Here is a 24,177-nt window from a genome sequence, read left to right as displayed (position 1 = left end):
TTTTGTTGACTGTATAGAGCTTCTCCATCTTTGGCTGCAAAGACTATAATCAATCTGATTTTGGTGTTGACCATCTGGTGATGTCCATGTGTAGAGTCTTCTCTTGTGTCGTTGGAAGAGGGTGTTTGCTATGACCAGTGCATTTTCTTGGCAAAACTCTATTACAGACAGTGAATTTTAGCCTCTGCAGCAATCCACAGGATTTTCTCTTTAGCACATGGGAGGTAAGAGATTCCTTTTATAAGCTAAGGAAAGTTGTAGACACTTTACATAGAAACGGTTGTAATGTTTGAGGTTAAAATATGGTTTTCTTCATAGTTCTCTCTGATGCCATTACACAATTCCTTGCCCCTAATGAGCCCTCAGAAAATAAAAAGTGGAATTAGTAAGATATTTTGAAAAGGACACAAAGAGAAAAAAATCACTGGGATGAAAACTAGGATGAAAATATTTATCATGAGATGTTATATTATCCACGTCTGTGAAGCCCAAGTCCTAGACAGTGGACTGTGATGTGAGTAACAGTAATAACAGAGCAAATACGATGGCGTAACCTGAAACAACTCCAAGAGAAAATGTAATTCAGCAAATGTTTCGAGATCGGCAGAATCTGAAGAAGATTTTGGGGAGTCATCCAACAGCTACATGGCCAATAGTAAAAGAGGTAATTGATAGGAAGTATTATAGGAGGAAAAAAGTAGCACAGAGATAATAAAATAACAGCTAAAATTTGCTAAGTGCTAACTATATACCAGGCTCTGGTTTAATGACTTTTCAAATATCAGTTCATGTGATCTTTACAACAAATTTCTGAGAATGTTGCTGCTGCTGCTGCTGCTGCTGCTTTGTTATTCCAATTATACAGATGAGTGCATGCATGCTAAGTCGCTTCAGTCGCATCCAACTCTTTGCGACCCCATGGACTGTAGCCCTCCAGGTTCCTCTGTCCCTGGGATTCTCTAGGCAAGAATACTGGAGTGGGTTGCCATGCCCTTCTCCAGATCTCCCCAACCCAGGGGTTGAACCCATGTCTCTTATGTCTCCTGTATTGTCAGGCAGATTCTTAACCACAGCACCACCTGAGAAGCCCCACAGAAATGAGTAAGTACATTTAATAACTATGCAAAGTTACTTACAGCCCGAAAGAGGCAGAGCCTGGACTGAAACCCAATCAGAGCTCACAGCCTTCACCATGGTCCTCTACTGCTACTACCGAAGGGGGCTAAGTTATAGCATAATGACCACTAATCAGGGCTGTTACAAAGGTGATACGTACATGAGGTGGACTAGATAACATCTAGAACCTTTTCTTCTCTAAGAATCTAAAAAATTCGGAGACTTACTATCAAAGCACAAGAAAAAAGAAAGTTTAATTTCCCTCATAGCCTCCCCTAAGACAAATCACAGGTAAAAGATGAAATATAATTACTCCTCTTTGCACATTTAACACCAGAAGGCTTCAGTGTAGCCTGGAATAAAGCCTAGGAGTTCAATTTTACCACACTCCTTGTATCCCAAGGGATGGTTCCAGTTTGTGCTAAAGCAGAGGACAAGGGTCCACATTTCAACAGAGAGGCCAGAATAGGTAAGCCCAAAGCCTGGACCCTGGAGACACTCTCTGGGAGACTGTTGCCCATCATTCCTTCTAGAAAAGAACTCTGACAAAATTACTCATGAGAACGACTGTATCCCCTCAAGGCACAGCATGTAATGAGTCTCAACAATTACTCTGACTTTGGCCCGAATTAAGACAGGGGAGAGTCATGTTTCAAGAGACTTTATAACCTAGTGAACCACTCACCATTTTCTCTCTCATATGACCCATTGTGCTTCCTTGAGGAGGAAACTAGAGTCCTCATCTTTAGCCCCCATCCAGGCCAACTCCTTCTGGCTCTTCTGCTCCACAGCGGGAAAACTCAGGGCTCCTCTTTCCAAATCATTCCAGTCCTGTCTTCTGCCTCAGAAACACAGGACCAGAGACCCTCCTCTAGGACTACTACTAACACATTCTCCAGCATGCCTGCCTCCAGAAAGGAAGGCTAACAGGTACGAACTAGACCAGCTGCCTGTAAACTCTCCATTCATGGAAGAGGAGTGAAGGCCACAGGACTAAGTCCCTTTTGGAAACATCTGAGCTGACTCCCCAGGTAGAAGCTGTGGATATTGGAGAAGAAACTTTTTACAACAGTAATACCAGGGGATTAAATAGCCAGTAACTGCACTACATACATAATCTCCTTTGACCCTCACAATACCAGGAGAGGTAAGCAGAATTATTGCCATTTTACCAGATGAAAGAAAATGGTGAATTGAATTGTCTTCACAGAGGTAGAGGCAAAACAAGGACTCAAACCCTGGCCTGAATTCAGAACCCAAATTCTCCTGAATGGATGAACAGAAAAAGAGCAAGGGAGGAGAGAAGAGAGGGGAGACAGAGAGGAGAGAGGGAGAGAGACACTCCCCTTCTGACAATGGTTATTCCTGGGCCCTTATCCATGAAAACGGGGTGATGAAGGGGTAGTTTTGATTTGGTTATGCCATTCCTCAGCAGCTTCCTGAAATAATACTCTGTGTGTGTACATATGCATGCATGCAGATGAACTCACAAAAGCCTGTTGCTTCTGAGAATAGCTACAAACCTTGCACTCTCATATTCAACAGTGCATGTTAACAGACCACTTAAGAAAAATAAGTTATTTCTCAAAGCAACAATAGGTCAAAGCACTTAAGAGGGCATTTCTTTCACCTGAACCCCTGATACCACAGGGAAGAATTTGGCTTCTTCTTAAAAACTGTCTTCAGCATCTTCACACTCATGAGACAAGTATCTTAGAACATAAACACTTTCCAGGAAAATGGATTTCAGCAACCCAGCATTTCCTGGAACTCTGACTCACAGTCTCTGTTAATAGCATTCATGCTGATGAACCTCCTGGCTCCTCTCCCAGGGACATATGGTTCTTTTACTTCTCCCTTCAAGATTTCAGCAGAAATCATCTCTCTCTGTGATCTGCGATGGCACCTTAGCATCTAACTCCATCTCATGTATAGAATACATGGATGAAATTCTTATACTTTTCACATTTTGTACTTTTTCCACATGTCTAACAAAGTAGCACATGCAATGTAAAAATTAGTATTTGTTAACTGATTAAATCCTAGATGTTGAGTGATGGTTCTGGGGTGGAGGAGGATAAGCACCTCTGATTCACAGATTGCTCAGTTTTTATTCATGAGTGTCCAGGGGTAATTCTTGATATTTCCCCAAAAATATTGGTTATCTCCAGATTTAGTTAACTCAGTTGTAGAGATGGTTGGTCACGTGTGTCAAAATGGTGGATAAGAAAGATCATTACATACAATAACCACACTAATAATTCTGGATTCCTCTCCCCTTTCCTGCTGAAGGATCCATGAGAGAAGACAATCAGTCCTCCACCTTCAATTTCATCCTCTTGGGAGTTACTGGCCAGCAAAAACAGGAAGACTTCTTCTTCTTACTCTTCCTGTTCATTTACCCCATCACATTGATTGGAAACCTGCTCATCATCTTGGCCATTCACTCTGACATTCACCTTCACAACCCCATGTATTTTCTCCTTGCCAACCTCTCCTTTGTCGACATCTTCTTCTCCTCTGTAACTATCCCTAAGATGCTGGCCAACCACCTCCTGGGCACCAAAGCCATCTCCTTTGGAGGATGCCTAACACAAATGTATTTTATGATTGCCTTGGGTAACACAGATAGTTACATCCTGGCTGCTATGGCCTATGATCGAGCTGTGGCCATCACCCGCCCACTTCATTACACAACAATTATGAGCCCACGGACTTGTGTCCTGCTAGCCATTGCGTCTTGGGTGGTTGGAAATGCCAATGCCCTCCCCCACACTCTGCTCACAGCTAGCCTGTCCTTCTGTGGAAACCAGGAAGTGGCCAACTTCTACTGTGACATTACCCCTTTGCTCAAGTTGTCCTGTTCTGACATCCACTTTAATGTAAAGATGATGTACCTGGGAGTTGGTATTTTCTCTGTGCCATTACTATGCATCATCATCTCTTATGTTAGGGTCTTTTCCACAGTCTTACGGGTTCCATCCACCAAAGGCGTGCTTAAAGCCTTCTCCACCTGTGGTTCCCACCTCACAGTTGTTTCTCTGTATTATGGGACAGTCATGGGCATGTACTTCCGCCCTCTGACTAGTTACAGCCTAAAGGATGCGGTGATAACTGTGATGTACATGGCAGTGACCCCAGTGTTAAATCCTTTCATCTATAGTCTGAGGAATCGGGACATGAAGGCTGCCCTGGGAAAACTCTTCAGCATGAGAATTTTCTCACAACCAGTGTGAGGTCATCCTACATTGGAGACTGCCCTTAGAATTTCAGGTGCACTTGGAAATCCATCCCCAATGTCATTCCTCTCCAAGAAGCTGTCTTTGATCTTTCCAGCTAGAAAGTCCTCTTCTCAGAAATCTTATAACAATTTATAATAGATCATCTTGTACTCATCATTGTCCATTTAGCAGCGTGGAAGCCCAAGAATATTAGGTTCTTATCCCAGCAAAGATACTGATTATCAGAGTAAATCTGAGAAGGGTGAAGCTCAGTTTCTGCATCTACATATTAGGAATAAGAGTATCTGCCCCACCACTGTCACAGGTGTGAGGATCACAGAAGTCCATGGTTTGAAGGATATAAGTCACTATTTGAACGTCAATTTTAATTGGACTATGATGTTAATCAGCCCTACTATGCTTGCAAATCTCTGAGGCAGGAGCTGTTATATCACTGTACCTTTTACAACCTCGGTTATATAAAGTGTATCCAATAATTCTTCGTAAAAAGTAGGATGAACAAATGAAAATATCAGTCTTCAAACTGTAATCTAATAATGATAGACATGGGGCTTCCCAGATGGCACTTGTGGTAAAGAACCTGCCTGCCAATGCAAGAGACGTAAGAGAAGCCAGTTCAATCCTTGGGTCAGGAAGACCCCCTGGAGGAGGGAATGGCAAGGCTCTCCAGTATTCTTGCCTGGAGGATCCCACAGACAGAGAAGCCCTGTGGACTACAGTCTACAGGGTAGGGTCACAAAGAGTCAGACATGACTGAAGAGACTTAGCACGTATGCACACAATGATAGACATAATCAGACTAGATACTATTTGTTGTTGTTTAGCTGCTCAGTCGTGTCTGAACCTTTTGCGGTCCAGGGACTGTAGCCTGCCAGGCTCCTCTGTCCGTGGGATTTTCCAGGCAAGAATACTGGAGAGGGTTGCCATTTCCCTCTCCAAGGGATCTTCCCAACCCATGGATTGAACCCACATCTCCTACACTGGCAGGCAGATTCTTTACCACTGAGCCACCAGAGACACTATTTATCCAACCTTTGAAATCTTTAAAGGAAATTACTTGAGTGGATATTTTTCTTCTTTCTGTATTGTTAATTAAACTAGACTGTTTCAAAAGAATATAAGATTCTCTCTAAAATCTTACTAAAATGACACTCATCAATAAAGTCATTGCATCTAAAGGTAGTAAATATCTGGTTTAATTAATATAATAAAGTGATGAGTTAATTATAGCATGAAATAAAGTTACAGTGGCAGGAAAATTGAGTGCCAAATAATAAGTGAAAAAAAAAGAGAGCAGTATTGAAAATGATGCGACCATGTCTTTCCAGCATGGCTTGGGAAGGATGAGGCTTTCAATCTGGATGACCAGCTCTCATCATGTAAGTAATATTCCTCAAAAAGAGATAGTTAATCCAGCAGGTCATTAAGTACCACTAAGGAACTCTACTCTCTATGATTTGATTCTGTTCATGATATAATTATAAAACTTTTAAAAATATTAATAGCATACAAATGATTGTCCTCAAATATAGTATGTCCACACAGGATAATGTTTTGAATAGTTAGATTGAGTATCTCTTCGGACAATGTGCAAGTTGTTTTGTATCTACTATATTAACTGCCAGTAAAAATATAAAATTATTATCTTCTGTAGATCATTCAGATCGCCAAGAATTAGACCATGGGCATTGGATAATGATGTTATTCACATTTCAATGCTTTCTGGGTCTCTAAAACACCAAGGATGAGATTTACCCCAATTATCTTCTTTTCAATCAAAAAAGATCTGATTATAAATGCATATGAATCTGTGTGAATGAGTGGCTAAATCATGGAGGGAATGAAGGTAGTTAATGTAGAGAAATTTCAAGATTGATCAGTAAAAATATTATATAATCTTTTTACCTGTTATTCCCATACTAATGTGAAGATTTGTATCTTCAACACTTAGGGCAGACATACAGTAACTACTTAATAAATTTATATTAAATGAATAAATGATTACTGCAATATTATGTTTAAATAAAGAATGCAACAGTTTTGATGACTGCATAATTTTGCTGTTATGGGTAAATGGATATAGACTCTTAGGAGAATCCTATACCATTTAATTGACCCATCCTTCTCATGTTATATTCTTCTGTTTGAATTTAGATAAGGCAAGTTGATGTCCTCTACTAAATTCCCTACAACAATCATAAGAATCTATATGTATGTTTGTAACTTTAAATGCAAATAAAAATCATTGCACCAACATGTCTAGTCACTGTCCTACCCATCTCCCTTTGATTCTGTCAAACATGTTTTCCTGGGGTAATGTTAACATTGCAATTTAAATTACTTCAAGTTCCAATGTCTTGAGGTTGACTGTCCGGAAAAGACTGCATAGTAGATATGGCAATTCAGGCAAATTAGGGTCCATTCAGAAAACAAAAGTTACATTAGGTATTTTTGAACCAAGAAGATTTAAAACAAGGAATTAAATGCACAGGTATATCTTGAAAGAGACTAAAGGAGAAAAAAGATGGATGCCAAGGTAACCCAGAAATTATTAACTCAGAAATTTAACTCTTGTATGGCTAGGGGGACAGAAGGGGAAGGTAATGCTCTCAGAACCTAGGAGCACACAAGATGGAATGACCGCATATCTGATGCTCAGATATCTGAGTGGAGTTACTGAGCAGCTGCCATTTGGTCCTCGCCTGATGAGGTGACCAGAACTTTGGTTCCTAAGGGGTCTGAGTCCTCAATAGAACTGCTCTTTGCTTTTTTGGTTGACACAGCTGCTAGTAGTCTCTGCTACTGGGTATGTAAATACAAAAGGCATTCCAGACAGAGTTCTAGACAAATTGTAGCAGCAACACAATGTCCTTGATAATTGGATTAGTCACTCCAGCCAGTAGAGAAATCTCTTCTTTTCTAGATGACCCACAGAGACATGCTACAGTTTGGCTGGATCTTAGTAATATTTAAAAATATATATCCCCAAAGATTACTATCGATATCCTTCTATAAGATTATAAACAGTTAAAGAAATGAAATAATAAACTTTTGGGGAATAGACATATATGCAATAAAAGTGTATTAAAAACAAAATCAAGGCAAAGATAAGCATAGGATTCAAGATGGGAGGCAATTCAAGAGGGGAGAGTCAGGAGAATGCAACTGGGGGTACCACGTAGTTAGATGGAAGTTACACCTGAAGTCCAAACTCTTCAGTTGCCAGGTGGTCCTAGGAAGATTTACAATGCTAGATAGATAGATAACAAAATCTGCATGAAGCAATGGTGAATGTTTTTGTTTAATTAAGATTGAATGGATAACAGTAAGAAAGCAGGGAGGAGTGGTGAGACCAAAGTTTAATTAGGCAGCTCCTAGAGCAACCTAGGGGCTTCTCCGGTGGCTCAGCGGTAAAGAATCTACCTGCAATGCAGGAGCCGCAGGAGATGGAGATTCGACACCTGAGTCAGAAAGATCCCCTGGAGGAGGGCATGGCAACCTACTCCAATGTTCTTGCCTGGAGAATCTTGTGGACAGAGGGAGACTGAGGTGGGCTAGAGTCCACCAGGTCACAAAGAGTGAGACACAACTAAAGCGACTTAGCATGCACACAGAGTAATCTAGAGGAGAGAAAGTAATGCCAAAGATAAAGGGTCTAGATGCAAAGGCCCTGTGGAAATAAAGACAAAATGCATAATTTTATGAAATGAGTAAGTAAGCAGATGCCTTGAAGACTTTGAGGTTGAGCCACTAAAAGGAAAATGATGCCTTTAATGAAAATAATTAACAAGGGAGCAATTTAAGAAAAATTAGTTCCATTTTGGGTGTGTTTTCAAGGGTTCCTGTGGGACTTAAAAAAAAAAAAAAACAATAGCCAACACAAGGTAGAAAATGGTAAGATCTACAAAGGAAATGCAGAACATACCATGCAGGTTTAGAGAAAGTAGATATTTTATTAAATATTGAATATGCATATGTACATGGTCATGTGTATTTACTACATCACATATAGTATTGTTCCTTAACTTTCAAAATAGCCCTGGGACATAGATGGAAATAGTCCCCCTTTACAGATAGAAAAGCTGTATGTCTGAAAGTTGAAGTGACTTATTTACTATATGTTATTTATTTATTTATTTTTGGCTGTGCTGGGTCTTTGCAGGCTGTGCAGCCTTTTCTCCAGTTGCCCCCAGTGGGGGCTACTCTCTAGTTGCGGTGCATGGCCTTCTCATTGTGGTGGCATCTCTTGTTGTGGAGCAAGGGCTCTAGGGCACCCAGGCTTCAGTCGTTGCAGTTTTCAGGCTCTAAAGCACAGGCTCAGTAGTTGTGGCACATGCGCTTAGTGGCTCTGCAGCAAGAGGGATCTCCCCAGGCCAGGGATGGAATTCATATCTCCTGTATTGGCAGGTGAATTCTTATCCACTGGACCACTAGGAAGCCCTAAATACCTTTTAATTAGTACAATGTTGCTCTAGAATCTGACTCCAGTTTCTTCATGCCTAATGCTCTTCTTTAGACTCTACAGCTAACCCACAGAGGAGATATGCAATACTCCTCTTAGAATAACTGATGGTTGTGATTTTTAATATCTAGAATCTTTCTAATATCAAAGGTATTACATTTATCCTGTATAGCTCCAGAGGACAGGTTTATGATTAATTCCACTTAACTAATATATATATATATTGCAGTCTATTAGGTCCTATGCTGTGCTATGGGGTTTTCATCCAGGATGTCACCAAGCTGTGTAAATTAAAACAGCAAAGTGTGTTTTTATTTCAAATAACTGCAGTTTTCAGCTCTAGAGTTTCCTTTTTTTAATTTATTTTTAATTGGAAGAAAATTGCTTTACAATTTTGTGTTGGTTTCTGCCATACAACAACGTGAATCAGCCATCAGCAGTTGGAGAATGTCTATTTTTTGTTTGTTTTGTTTGAGTTTTTCTGCTGAGATTATAGTTGCATTTATTGGTTGCCTGTTTTCCTTTACTTCACGGAACATAGTTATAATAGCTGCTTTATGTCCTGGGGTGGAATCAAAATGGTAAAGTAAGAAGACCTTGAGCATACCTCCCCCCAAAAAAAATACACATCAAAACTACAAATACATATAGAATAATTCTTACCAATAATGACCTGAAGACTAGCAGAATGGCTCTTCTACAACCAAGGCTGTACAGAAAACCACGCAGAGTCTGGTAGGAGGGGAAGGGAAGCAACCTAGTCAGGACCGACACCCTTAACGAGTGAACCAGAGAAGCAGGGAACACAGGCTCAGTGACCCTCCGTGGGGTTGGAGGGGTTCAAGCCACATATTAAGCAAACCAGACCTAGGATCCAACACCAGGAAGACAAGCCCCCATATATGGCTTGAAAAACAAGAGGGCTTATCAGAGGGCTATGAGAAACTGAGACTCTGCTCTTAAAGAGCTTGTGCACAAATTTAGATATTCTCAATCCCAGTGAGGAGGCAGCAGATAGGAAACTTCTTGGTGCTCTGGCCAACCTGCCAGGAAGACTCCAGCACATCCCTCAGCCCATACCAGACTCCTGCTCCAGCGCCGCTCCTGACTCAAGAGGAGGCTACCATTGCCCACTCACGTGAGCATTCACCAGGGGAGGAGCAGAGCCAGGTCAGGACCCAGCCATGCCTCTAGCCAGACAGAGACTGCAACTGCCAGTGCATGCTGCACCGTGGAAAAAGTGGAGCTGGTTCAGCAAGTCCCTGCCACCAGCCAGCGTGGAGACCGCAGTTGTTAGCATGCACGTGCGCATGCGCAAGAAGCAGACCCAGCCCAGGTCCTGGCCAATCCTTGAGCTAGGGTGAAAACCGCCATAGCGATAATGCACGTGCCTGCACGCACCAGGGATGGAGCAGAGACACCTCAGTAGCGCTGCTCCAACCCCTCCGCTCAATCCCACCATCTCCGGAGCACCCACACCAGGGGAAAAAGCAGAAGCCAGCACAGAACCACCTACATCTCTGTCTTTCCAGCTTCTGTCCGTTCAGCTGTGCTAGTTGCCAGTCCTGCGTAGTCAATGGAGTCTGAGTGTCAAAGACCACATGTTCCACATCGTATTACATCCCTTCTTAAAGGATCAGTTTACTAATTAACTTTTGCCCATGGTAGAAAAAAAATTAAAGCAGATTTTTCAGCATAGAATTATGTGGTTATTTTATTCAATACAACAGAATAATGTGTTTAAACCATTAAATTACTGATTTAAGGGAGTAGCATGCCAGCACTTTCAGCACACACATGAACTTGATGTCCACTTTTCTAAAGAGACTCCAGTTAAGTTAGTCACTTGTTCATGTCTGACTTTTTGCAACCCATAGACTGTAGCCCACTAGGCTCTTCTGTCCATGGGATTCTCCAGGCAAGAATACTGGAGTGGGCTGCCATTCCCTTCTCCAGGGGATCTTCTACACTCAGGGATCAAACCCGAGTCTCCTACATTGCAGTCAGATTCTTCACCATCTGAACTACCAGGGAAGCTCCACTTTCTAAAGAGACTCCAAGAATAACCCATACTCCCAGGTCACCCATATTCGGTGTTGCTTTATTCTCCATGTCCTTAATTTGGTGAACTTGGAGAAGACTATTAAGTGACCATTTCTAAAAGAAAGAATAGATGTCATTTGCTGGATGTCATTTCAGCTTCCACGTGCCCCATAGATCTGTATAAGCAACTTATGCATGAACAGGCTGCTGGTTACCTGCCATGATAAGGAATCCCAGCTTCTCACCCCTGGTCTCTCCAGCACAAAGGAGGGATAAACAGGCCAAGGGGGTCAACATCAACTTAGCCTCACCTGGACTAGGATGATCAAGTCTAGAAGACAAGATAGTAAGGTACTCTCTGAGTCAAGAGTGGTTCAACTCATCTGGCCTTTTTCATGGTGCAGAAGGCCTCTGTCGGCACCTCCAGGAAAGATTACAGAAAAAAAATCACAGCACTAAACATACTTGGTTTCTTTGCTAGTGAAAGGAATGCTAGGATCCTATTGGGCCCACAGAGGTATCACAGACACGTCTCTCATGCTTTAGCCCCTCTCTCTCTCTCTTTTTTTATTCTGCCTGTACTGCACAGCACATGGGGTCCCAGTTCCCCAACCAGGGATGAGATGGAACCCATGGCCCCTGCGTTAGAAGCTTGGCATCTCACTGGGGACCGCCAGATAAGTCCTACCTTAGTCTCTCTTGAACCAGTATACAACAGGGACACATCAGTGGGTTCTCAGTTCTCGTGGCTTCTCAGTACCACACAGAATTAATTATCTTCAGTTTAACAGATCTTGAGATCAATCCAACCTAAGAATTGAATGTGAAATTTGCTCAGTCCAACCTAAGCTATCCAACCTAATCAATCCAACCTAAGCTAAGAGAGTGAAAGTTGCTCAGTCGTGTCAGACTCTTTGCAATCCTATGGACTATACAGTCCATGGAATTCTCCAGGCCAGAATACTGGAGTGGATAGCCTTTCTCTTCTCCAGGGTATCTTCCCAACCCAGGGATCTAACCCAGGTCTCTCGCATTGCAGGTGGATTCTTTACCAGCTGTGCCATAAGGGAAGCCCACAGACCATAAGAAATGTGTACTTACAATTTCATCATTGTCCCTGGAGTATGAAATTGCAAGAACACGTTTCTCATGGGTGCTATGAACAACTAAAAGGGGCAAACGTGAGCAGAAAATTCTGAAATAAATAGAAAAGGGATGCTATGATGCTATGTGGTTGTTAGGCTCTATGTGGTATTCTGTGAATGCAGCTTCCTGGGATGTCATATACTGGTATGATTATAACCTCAACCCAGAGCTATTGTCTTTCATTCTCAGAACGGACAAAAATTAAAAGTTCTCTAATACCGTGAGACCAAAGAGAAAATTTGAGCAGATGAAGCAATATCAACAATCATTATTTAACACACCCAGAGCATGAAGCAAATTTCCTTTTGTGCCTTTAAAAGCAGTTTCTGTCATCTTCTGATGGTCTACTGTAGGAGAGATGTGCGTGAAGCAGACAGAAGCCTGCCAGTGATACCCTCAGTGATTGGCAACAACAGCCAGGTAAGGATTAGAAAAGGAAGATACACGACTCCCTGTTGCTCCTTTTTTCTCCTCCTTTCTCCTCTGTCTGTCCTACCCTATGGTCATTTAGGAACCTATCTCTCACAAACAGTCCTAAAACAACAATGATGTGCTGCTTTAATGGACAAAAGGGGCAGATGCCTGGGTCCTTAATCTTACAAGCTGAAAGTCATCATGCTATAAGAACAAAGCACAGGAGTCAATGGCAACTTCTCTCCACAAATTATTCAACATGATCCCATTAACCTCCAGCCTCTGCAGGAAACACACGTGCACCCACCCACATATATGCACAAACACACACACATACACACTTATGCTCACACACCGCATTAACGCATTAAAAGGACATGGCTCCAGTGAAACAAGTTCTCTGCTATTCATGGAACCTCCATCAAAGAGTGGCTGCATTATACTACATTGTCTCCATTTTATAGATTTTTATGATTTGCTTTAAGGGAAATTAATTTATTAATTGATTGATTTTTCAGTAAGTGATATGGTCACTGAGTGGTTCAAACCTCAAAATATGCTAAAATATAAAATATGCACATGAAAGGGTTTCCCTGGTGGCTCAGATGGTAAAGACTCACTCCACCTGCAGTGCAGGAGACCCAGGTTCAATCCCTGAGTCAGGAAGATCCCTGGAGAAGGGAATGGCAACCCACTCCAGTATTCTTGCCTGGAGAACCCCTTGGACAGAGGAGCCTGGAGGGCTACAATCCATGGGGTGGCAAAGAGTTGGACACGACTGAGTGACTAACACACACACACATGAAAAGTCCCTCCCTCCCCTGTGTCTTATCCGTGCAATTCCCATACCTCCAGCAAGTAATTACTCTTATTGGTGTCTTGCTTATTCTTCTAGAGACTTTTAATGAACATACTAGTCAACCATTTACTACTGCTTATTTATTATCTATTTACATATTATTTCTAGAAGTGGGATGAAACTGTTTATATTTGGAACCACAATGAGAATGAGTTTGAGGTGTGTCCTAATCACTCCAATCCCCCACCACCACCACCACCCAACTGTCTCAGTTTATAACTTTATAGCTTTTTCTCCATTCCTCCCTGGATGCTTCTCTTTTTTCATATACTTTTAAATTTTTTTATTATTTACTTTTGACTGCTCTGAGTCTTCGTTGCTGCACATGGGCTTTCTCTAGTTGCGGTGTGTGGACTTCTCATTACAGTGGCTTCTCTTGCCGTGGAGCATAGGCTCCAGGGTGTTCCGGCTTAGTAGCTGTGGCGTATGGGCTTAGCTGCTTCCCACATTAAGGTTGGAACCCCCGTCCTCTGTACCAGCAAGTGATTTCTAACCACTGGACCACCAAGGAAGTCCTCCCCGGATGTTTCTTTCCTTATCAATGGGGAACTTGGACTCTTTAAATTTCATTTTCGTTCTTAAACTTGAACCTGAGTCCAGAAGGCATTCAAGTTAAATTCACCAAGAGTGCCTTTGCTTTGTTTGACATCTTTATGTCTGTGTAACCATAATGTTTCCTACATATTTCTATGGCCAGGACTTTATTTAGTCAAAGCTAAGGATGAAACCTGTAACAGAACAGTTCAGGCTGCTCCCTATGACTGATATTACCTCTCTACAAGCTCCCTTTCCATTCTATCTACTCTTTGGGGTTTATTCATTCACATGATGGGTACTTATTAAGTACCTATGTTGCACTACGCTCAGGACTAATGTTAGAGTCCAAAGAGGAACAAGATATACATCTCTGCCTACTCTCAATGGTGCTCACAGTAGAATGAAAGACATAGAGAGGTAAATAGATGGTCACAATCCAGAGTGATACATGCTGTGATGGGGGAGGCGCCGGGGCAGGAAGGACGTGAACCTGAGTTTTTCGTGTGAGGGTAAGGAGGGAAGATTCCCTGGTGGCTCAATCGGTAAAGAATCTGCCCGCAATGCAGGAGATGCAAGCTTGATCCCTGGGTTGGGAAGAGCCCCTGGAGAAGGAAATGGCAACCCACTCCAGTATTCTTGCCTGGAAAATTCCATGAACAGAGGAGTCTGGTGGGATAGCAAGAGTCAGATACAACTTAGCAACTAAACCACCCACCCAAGGAGGGAAAGCTTCCTAGTAGAACTAACATTTAAGCCGAGATCTGAAGTTTGGCATGTCTGATGAATGAGAGCGAGAAGACTATTCCAGCGCAAGAAAATAAGATGGGCAAAAGTCTGAAGTGAGACTGCATCTGGGTCTTTTAAAAAATTCAAAGTGTAATTGGTACATAAGATGTGGAATGCAGGAGGGAGGTTCATGATAACTGGAAACATCTGTAATAAATACCAGTAGAGTCGAGGGTCTTCAGGCCATTTTGAGAAGTTTAGAGTCTATCCTGAGAGTAAAGAGGAGCCCCTGAAGGATTTCTCAGCTGGAGCAATAAAATCAGATATGATGTGTTGAAAGCTCATTCTCTCTGTTGTAAGAACAGATGGCCGGTGGGTTTGCCTGGAGGCAAGGAGAACTGCCTGGAGGCAAGGAGAACAACTGCCAAAATCTAAATAACAAACGTTACTGTCCTCGATGATGGTAGTGGCAGCTGGGCCTGAGGGAAGTGCGTAAATAGAGATAAATAGGTAAATTTCAGCTATATTGAGAAAATAAAATTACTACAATTTGATGGTACTTGGATGCAGACAGGGAGGAAGGAAAATGGGTCAGTAATGATGCCCAGGTTTCTGGCCAAATGAGCTGTGTGGATAGTGGTGGTAATGATTCCAGTGTTGTTATTTAGTCGCTTTCAGTATTAGATGTGTTTTTTACCGATTCCCAAGCCCCTTCTCCAGCAGCTATTCTTTTTGAAGCGTTGGGAAAATCTGTTAAATACTTTTCTGACTCGTGAAATCCCAGGATGGATTATCATAATGTCCACACGAATACCATGAGAGTTAAGCAAACAAACATGTCCAGCCTACTCCCCCAGATATATGTACTGGAGTGAAAAGTGAAAGTGTTAGTTGTTCAGTCATGTCCAACTTTGCAAACCCATGGACTGTCCATGGGATTCTCCAGGCAAGAGTACAGGATTGGATTGCCATGCCCTTCTCCAAGGGATCTTCTTGACCCACGAGGGTCTCTCTCTGCATTGCCGGCAGATTCATTACTGTTGAGCCACCAGGAAAGCCCATATTGGATTAACACTTATATAATAAAGTTTTTTCAAAAACCTCTTCTACCACTGCAGACAAATCTTCAGTTTTCCACGGCACCAAGCACAAGCATTTGCAAACAGTCAGCTGAACTAGATGAAACTGGTATTTCTGCAGGTGGCATTACCAATTCAATGGATGTGAACTTGGGCAAACTCCAGGAGACAGTGAGGGACAGGGAGGCCTGGCAGGCTACGGTCCATGGGGTAGCACTGAGTCAGACACAATTTGGTGATTGAACAACAAGCAGTTAAATATTGGAGATTTTATATGATTCAACCCCACCCTAGAATATCAACGCTGGAATATCTCATAATTTTCAGAGCTCACAGTCCAGGGCTTACAAATCTCATTCAGTTAACTCTACTTTCTGCTTACAGACAAATGGGATGGGAAAACCTGACCAGTGTCTCAGAATTTTTCCTTCTGGGACTCTCCCAACAGCCAGAGCAGCAGTGGCCCCTCTTTGGTCTGTTCCTGTCCATGTACCTGGTCACAGTGATGGGCAACCTCCTCATCATTCTGGCCATCGCTGCCGATGCTCACCTCCACACTCCCATGTTCTTCTTCCTGGCCAACCTCTCCCTCACTGATACCTGCTTTGTTTCTACCACAGTCCCCAAGATGCTGGCAAATATATGGGCCCAGAGTCAGGTCATCTCCTACACAGGGTGTCTATCACAACTGTATTTTTTCTTGATATTTGGGATGCTGGAGGCATCCCTCTTAGCTGTCATGGCCTATGACCGCTACAAGGCCATATGCTACCCACTCCATTACATCATGGTCATGAGCCCTGGCCTCTGTGTCTTCCTAGTGTCTGCATCCTGGGTCACGAACGCCCTCCACTCCCTGCTACACACACTCTTGATGAGCAGCCTGTCCTTCTGTGCAGACCAAGAGATTGCACACTTCTTCTGTGACATCAACCCCCTTCTGAGTCTGTCCTGCACAGACCCCTTCATCAATGAACTGGTGATCTTCACTGTAGGGGGTCTTACAGGTCTGGTTTGTGTGCTTTGCCTGGTTATCTCTTATGCATACATTTTCTCGACAATCCTGAAGATCCCCTCAGCTCAGGGGAAGCGGAAAGCCTTTTCCACCTGCAGCTCTCACCTCTCCGTGGTCTCTCTATACTTTGGGAGTTCCTTTTGTGTTTACTTCACCCTCCTCTCCAACCACTCGGCACAGAAGGGTGCAGTTGCATCAGTGATGTACACGGTGGTAACCCCGATGTTAAATCCCTTTATCTATAGTTTGAGGAACAGAGACATCAAGTCTTCCCTGAAAAAGCTAATGTGGGCTAGGAGAACTCATTCCTCTTAGAGGGAATGACTTCACATCTAATATGGAGGTCCCTACCCAATTACAATCACCACAATTAAGCAGGGAAGAAAGAGAAAGGGAGAAAAAGTGGGGAACCTCACTTCTAAGACCTGTGATCTGAAATTGAAATATTCATGCCTAAGCTACAGGACACATTAGAACAAACCCATTATCAGGGCAACATCATCAGCTTAAGTTCTTACAATCATAATGTTCTAGAATTATAGCCATCCAGTTGTATAATATCATAAAGGATGTGCTTGAATCTTTTGAAACCACATGAGATAATGCATGGCCAAAATAAGGTAATATTTGGTCTTACTACTGTATGTAGCCAAGAATAAACTCCAGGAAAAGATAACTTTTTCCTGCCATCACTGGGACCTTGGTGACTTGGACCCCTACCAATAGCATTTTAACTCTGAGACTCCCTGTGTCTGTGACACCCCTAGGCTGAAAGAATAGACACTGGGAAGGATTTGATGAGATGGAATCTTTAGCTAGACCTACTACGATATTTTACCAGGCATCCAAATCCCCATCCCTCCTAACACCTTAAATTTCACTTGAAAACTTCATTTTTATCTTTGGGAAAAATTTTTCAAGTCAATTTCACCCTTGCATCACTTGGCATAATGCCTGGCACCATTAAGATGTGTTAAATCCCACTGGCTTAGTTGCAAACATAACGTTAGGGATTAGGAAAGAATGATTTTATGACTATTTCAAATCTCACCTGAATGATTGAAACCCCTCTTAGATATTCTCCAGTCGCCAGTTTCTCCTCATTCCATCCATTCTGTACACCACAGTCAGCTGAATCTTCATAGAATATGATTTTATCATCACAACCCTATTAGAAAGTTCAAATGGTTTTATGCTGCCTACAGAATAAAGTTCAAATGATTTACCCAAGCATTAGGTCACCAGTTCATAACTTATATGACCCGCAGAGAGCCCACACTGTTCTGTATTCATCAACTCAAGCCAATATCTGCATTATACTGATTATTATTGATAGTTACCAAAAAGCTAAGTCAGTAAACACTGGAGCAAATATACATACAGTAAGGTGCCCCAAGACCAATTAGATTCCATAGGAAAATGAAAAGTTACTACAGGTTGATATTTTTCATTCTCTTTAGGTACCTGGTTGTAAGCTTCGATAACATAGATTGTGATTTCTGTTGATAATACCTTTTCCAGTGGAAATCAGTTGTTGATAGCTTGTGCATGCATGCTAAGTCACTTCAGTCATGTCCAACTCCTTGTGACCCTATGGACTATAGCCCGCCTGACTCCTCTGTCCATGGGGTTCTCCAGGCAAGAATACTGAAGTGGGTAGCCATTCCCTTCTCCAGGGGATCTTCCTGACCCAAGGATCGAACCGTGTCCCTTACATCTCCTGCATTGGCAGATGGGTTCTTCACCACTAGCACTGCCTGGGAAGCCCCTGTTGATAGCTCACCTACTCCCTATTCACCTGAGAGTAAGTTCACACACTATCTTCTGTCAATAAAATATAGTATAGCAAAGTGGTAGATAGCACTAGCTCCAGAGTTAGACAAGCAAGTTCAAATCTTAGTTTTGCCACTTGTAAGCTGTGTGACCCTTGGAAATTCCTTAACCTTTCAGAGCAAGTATAACTTACCTCACTGTGTTGTCAGGAAGTTTGAATGTGGTGCTGTCTGTAAAGAATAGATTGTAATGAATCAGATATGAATGTAACCGTGTACTTCCTAGAATATAGTATATTTTCAATAAATGTTAGCTATTGTAGTAGTAGTTCTTGTTAAAATGAAAGGTGAGCAAGCATCAGATTATGTGAATTCACTCTCAAGCACTGCTGCTAAGGACTGCCTATGGCCTGCACTGTGAAACTAGAAGGCATCCTATCATTCTTTTGGAGAACATCATGGGATTTAATGCAGCATTTCTCACTTGCTGGGATTCACATGCAGGGAAGATTTCTGTCTACCTTTGAAATCATGCTTGTCCTGGTGGTTCAGACGGTTAAGAATTTGCCTGCAATGCAGGAGACCTAGGTTCAGTCCCTGAGTCAGGAAGATCCCCTGGAGAAGGGAATGGCTACCCACTCAGGGTGCTTAAATTTAAGATGAAAATTTACTTACTTAAATACACAGGTTTGCATCATCCCATATTCCCTCCTCATTCATTGACAGTTGTGTGTCTTTCACTGTTTAACATTTACCAGTATTTTTAGTTCTACCTTTTAATTTAAATTATGTGTTACTCTTTCACACTGACATTTTGTATTATGAATTTTCATGTAACAACAGTTTTCATGTTTGTCATGATTATATCTTTTGAGGTGTGTCAACACACCCTCACACCATAGTTTTGTAAAAGATTGAATAGTTCTGTCAAAGATGTTTCACTGTGCTATTTGAAGATTAACTCACATCTTTGAATATGAAAAAAAGATCATTTCAACAAACATTACTTTATTGTGTGGTTTATTCTCCTAGCCTAGAGTCCTAAAAATAAATACATCCACATATACTTATCGCTTGTTTTAAAGCTCATATTCTATACTGCCAAATTGCTAGCAAATAAAACTGTTTCTGCAAGATCTCACCAATACCGCTTCACTATCGTCATTCATTTTACTAGCTTAATAAACATTGTTGTTCAGTCGCTAAGTCATATCAGATTCTTTGTGACTCCATGCACTGCAGCATCCCAGGCTTCCCTGTCCGTCACCATCTCCCTGAGTTTGCTTAACCTCACACCCGTTGAGTTGGTGATGCTATCCAACCATCTCATCCTCTGTTATCCCTTTCTCTTACAGCAAAATAAAATTATTGGTAGAGTTACTGAAAATAGAAAATTATTTCTATCATCTATAATTACAGCAAATCTTCTGTATTGTCACTTCTTACCCACAAAAATATTTAATAAGTAGACATTTGTAAATGAAGTATATGGTTCCTTTTGATGTCGCAAAAGTTCAAGACCATTTTCTGAATTTGTGTCCCATGGAGAAGCATGTAGCCTAGTCATGTTTGCACAGAACAATGATTATCTTACTTTTTTCTCTTCTCCTATTACCTTTTCCCACTCTCCCCATGCCTCAGCTTTATCGTGTAAATATCCCAAGCCTTTAGCTTTAGGGGATACAGATTTGAGATTTGTTCTTCTCATTTGGCTGCCTCATGGATAAACCATTTCTCTGCTGCAAACCATGGAATCACAGGATTTGGCTTGCTGTAAATCAGGCAACACCACAGTTCTGGGAGTTGGTGATGGGCAGGGAGGCCTGGCGTGCTGCGATTCACGGGGTCGCAAAGAGTCCGACACGACTGAGCGACTGCACTGAACTGAACTGAACTGAAACCAGGCAAATGAATCTGGTTCAGTAAGGTGTGAAAACAACCTGTGTCTGTTGATGCACAAATGGATTAAGATATTGTGGTATAAACACACAACGGAATATTAGTTGGCGTTAAAAAAGGAGCTCCTGCCATTGTGACAAATCATGGATCAACCTGAAGGATATTATGCTAGATGAAATAAGCCAGACACAGAAATAAAAATACTGCATGATCTCACTTACATATAGACTCTAAAAAAGTTAAATTCATAGAAGTAGAAAGCAGAATCATCGCTACCAGGGTGAGAAGACGCAGGTAAGGGGAGATGTTTTCAAAGAGCCCAAAGGTGTAGTTATGTAGGATTAGTAAGGTCTAGAGATTTAATTACAGCATAGTTAATAATACTGTATTATATACTGGAACTTTGCTAAGAGAGTAGACATCAAGTGCTCTCATCATGAAAGAAAATGCTGGAGATGGAGATGTTAATTAGCTTGATTGTAGTAATCATTTTAGTATATACATGTATATCAAAACATCATGTTGTACACCTTAAATATATACAATTTAAATTTAATAAAAGGCAATGAATGCACAAAAATAAATCTAGCAAAAGATTTGGGAGATATTTACTCAGAAGAATGCAAAGTGTTATTGAGATAAATAACAAAAAAGTGGAGAAATACACCATGTCTAAGACTTAGAGGACTCAGTATTGCAAAGAAACCCATTCTCTTCCTAATTAATCTAGTTTCAATGCAATACAACTCAAACTACTAGCCAGTCTTTTTTTTTTTTAGAGAAATTAACCAGCCAAAATGGAAATGGAAATTGAGAGTCAAAACTAGGCAAAGAAATAATAAAGAAAACTAAAGAATTTAAACCATGTAACAATGCCATTAAAAGATACAGTAATTAACGAGTGGAGTATTGACGCAAGGATCAACAACTGAGAAATGAAACAGAATAGAGTCCAGAAACAGATTCACAGAGATGCAGTCATCTGACTAATGGGAAATACAGCAGGAAAAAGATGGTCATCTCAATAAATGTGACTGGATTAGTTAGATATCAATATTTGTGGGGGAGAACATATCTTCTTGATCTCTACCTCACCCAATATCATAATCAACACTAGATCAATAGTAGATCTAAAGGTTAAAGGGAAAGCAATAAATAGTTCAGGAGTAAAACATAAGAGACTATTATTAAAGATTTAGCAAAGATTTCTTAGAAAAGATACAAAAAGGAATAATGATAAAATGATAAATTAATCTATACTGACATTAAAATCTCTCTCCATCATTAACTGAGTAAAAAACCAGTTGTATTCTTACTACAACATCTAATGAATTCATAGCTGCAACATATAATTACAAATCAACCTGAAACTATCAATAGAAAAATGGGCTAAAGGCCTGAAAAAAGAATTTACACAACAAAATATACATATTAAAACAGTAACAAAAAAAAAACAGGAACATATGAAAAGACACTTGACTTCAGTAGTCATCAAGGAAATGCAAATTTAAAACATAGTACACACAGACCAAAACTGCTTAAATGAGAAGGATGGAATAATGTCAAATAATTAGGAACAACTGAAACTCTCATATGCTGTGAAAGAGGAGGAAAACTGGCACAAGACCTTGGGGAAACTGTCCAGAACTATCTACTAAAATTAGATAGATGACAGACAAAAGAGTATAAACAACATACACGCATTGATATAAAGTATAAAAATGGGTAAAACTAAATTACACTGCTAGGAGTGATTACTCTTGCAGGAACAATGACAAGATAACATGAGGGGAATTACAGAGTGTGGAAAATGTGTGTGCTATGGGAGGACTGGTTACTCATATTTTTCAGTTTGTACAAATTCCTGCCAAAATTTTCAGATTTGGTTTAATTTCATAAACTTTGCAAACGTTATGTCTGATTATTATACTACCTGGAGTCCTTTTACGTCTTTCATCTGCTGCTTCTTATCTTTGATACCTTATTTCCTTGTATTTCTGCTTCTCTTTGGCCTTGTGCTTGATGTTGTGTTTGAAATAATTCAGAGAAATAATTTGAAGGCTAGGGTGACTTTATTTTCCTCTAAACATGGGTTTTTTTCAATTACTTTTACTTAGTATTTGGAGTCACTAGCATTGTGGGCTTGTGAGTGTGTGCTCAGTCATGACTGACTATTTGTGATGCTATGGACTGAAGCCCGCCAGGCTCCTCTGTCCATGGGATTTCCCAGGCAAGAATACTGGAATGGGTTGCCATGCCAGATCCAAGGGATCTTCCCAACCCAGGGATCAAATCCAGGCTTCCTGCACTGCAGGCGAATTCTTTACTATCTAAGCCACCAGGAAATATGGGCTCATTCCAATCCAAATGTCATACTTGAGACTTTCCATTCCCCTCGTGACTCAAAGCCAGGCAGGAGCACATGCTGGATGTCTTCTTTAACTCTGGTGTACTCTTAAACTTCTAGGAGCCCTTTTAAGAAGGCTTCCTAAGAAGAAGACTTCCTCATATGGAACTCGTTTATTCCTTGTAAATAAAATTCATTTCCCAAGACCTTTTCTTACAGATATTAACACTGGAGCAGTTATCCAGGTTCATCTCAACAAACTGTCATGGGATTGCTTCCCCAAGGCCTCGTCAAAACTGATAGTAGGCGTGCTCCTAGTACACTTCTTTTTCTTTAAGAGTATGAGATTGAAGCATCATTTCTCAGATTCCTCATCCTCATCAGGGCATCCACAGCCTTCCATTCTGTCTCCTCTCTCATAGGGACAGAAGATCCAGGCACTAATACCTTCTTCCCATCTTTAGCCAGTAGGACAAGTCACTAAGTCCTATTGACAAAGCAATGTCTTAGGGTCCTCTGTGTCCTGACTGAATTTTCATCCTATATAGGAGGAAAGTGGAGGCAGCAGAACCAAGAGACTCTGAGAGCCGCATGAACAGAGTAAGGTATGGACATCACAAGCTCATGTTGTCTCTTTTCTCCTTTCCCTATCTTCTCTCTTCTCCAGTTTCTCTGTCTCAAAAACACAGTCACATACATTGAAAGAGCATTCATACAATCCAACTCCTTAGCATTTAAAGGTAATATAAAATGTCATCTAATTCTTATAGCATGTTATAAAATGCTGTCGCATGCCTTGCTGCACCTGCTTCTCAAACTTGCAAGAAAGTCCTCGTGGACGAGATGAGGTGGCTCTGGGAAGATGTAGAAGCCTATCTGCGTGATTAACTGGGGCTTCCCAGGCAGCACTAGTGGGTAAGGAACCTGCCTGCCAATGTAGAGACATAAGAGACACAGGTTCCATCCCTGGGTTTGGAAGATCCCCTGGAAGAGGGCATGGCAACCCACTCCAATATTCTTGCCTGGAGAATCCCCATGGACAGAGGAGCCTGGCTGGCTACAGGCCATGGGGTCGCAAAGAGTCAGACACAACTGAGCGACTAAGCACAGCACAGCACAACAGTAATACCAGGATTTTGTAGCATAAGATTCTTCAATTTAGGCTTCCCTGGTGGCTAAGCGGGTGAAGAATCCGCCTGCAATGCAGGAAACACAGGAGACACGGGTTCAATCCCTAGGTTAGGAAGATTTCCTGGAGGAGGAAATGGCAACCCACTCTAGTATTCTTGCCTGATAAATCCCATGGACAGAGGAGCCTGGAAGGCTACAGTCCAAAGGGTCACAAAGAGTTGGACATGGCCGAGCTACTAAGCACACAGCATGCATCCTTCAATTTACCTGACCACAGTACTACAACGCCAAGAATATCTCTTTCTGGGAAAATACAGTATCCCAACATGTTTAGTAAATAAGCAAAATGAAACTGTGTCAAAACTATTTTACTTTAAGCAAATCTTACA

The 24,177-nt window shown here is 41.4% G+C and overlaps 2 protein-coding genes across 2 annotated transcripts; both read left to right on the top strand.

Moving 5' to 3' along the window:
- The first annotated feature begins 3,413 nt into the window (after positions 1-3,413).
- On the top strand, positions 3,414-4,352 carry LOC101106784 (olfactory receptor 1A1). Its single transcript, XM_027975520.2, has one exon. It carries the CDS (start codon positions 3,414-3,416, stop codon positions 4,350-4,352), a length of 939 nt encoding a protein of 312 aa, XP_027831321.1.
- Positions 4,353-15,898: 11,546 nt separating this feature from the next.
- LOC101106536 (olfactory receptor 1G1) lies at positions 15,899-16,954 on the top strand. Its single transcript, XM_027975521.2, has one exon. The coding sequence runs from the start codon at positions 15,899-15,901 to the stop codon at positions 16,952-16,954; it is 1,056 nt and encodes a 351-aa protein (XP_027831322.2).
- The last annotated feature ends 7,223 nt before the right edge of the window (positions 16,955-24,177 follow it).

Source organism: Ovis aries, chromosome 11 (genome assembly GCF_016772045.2).
Source record: "Ovis aries strain OAR_USU_Benz2616 breed Rambouillet chromosome 11, ARS-UI_Ramb_v3.0, whole genome shotgun sequence".
Classification (NCBI taxonomy): Eukaryota; Metazoa; Chordata; class Mammalia; order Artiodactyla; family Bovidae; genus Ovis; species Ovis aries.
The sequence above is the reverse complement of the archived record's forward strand: the minus strand, read 5'-3'. Positions and strand labels throughout refer to the sequence as shown.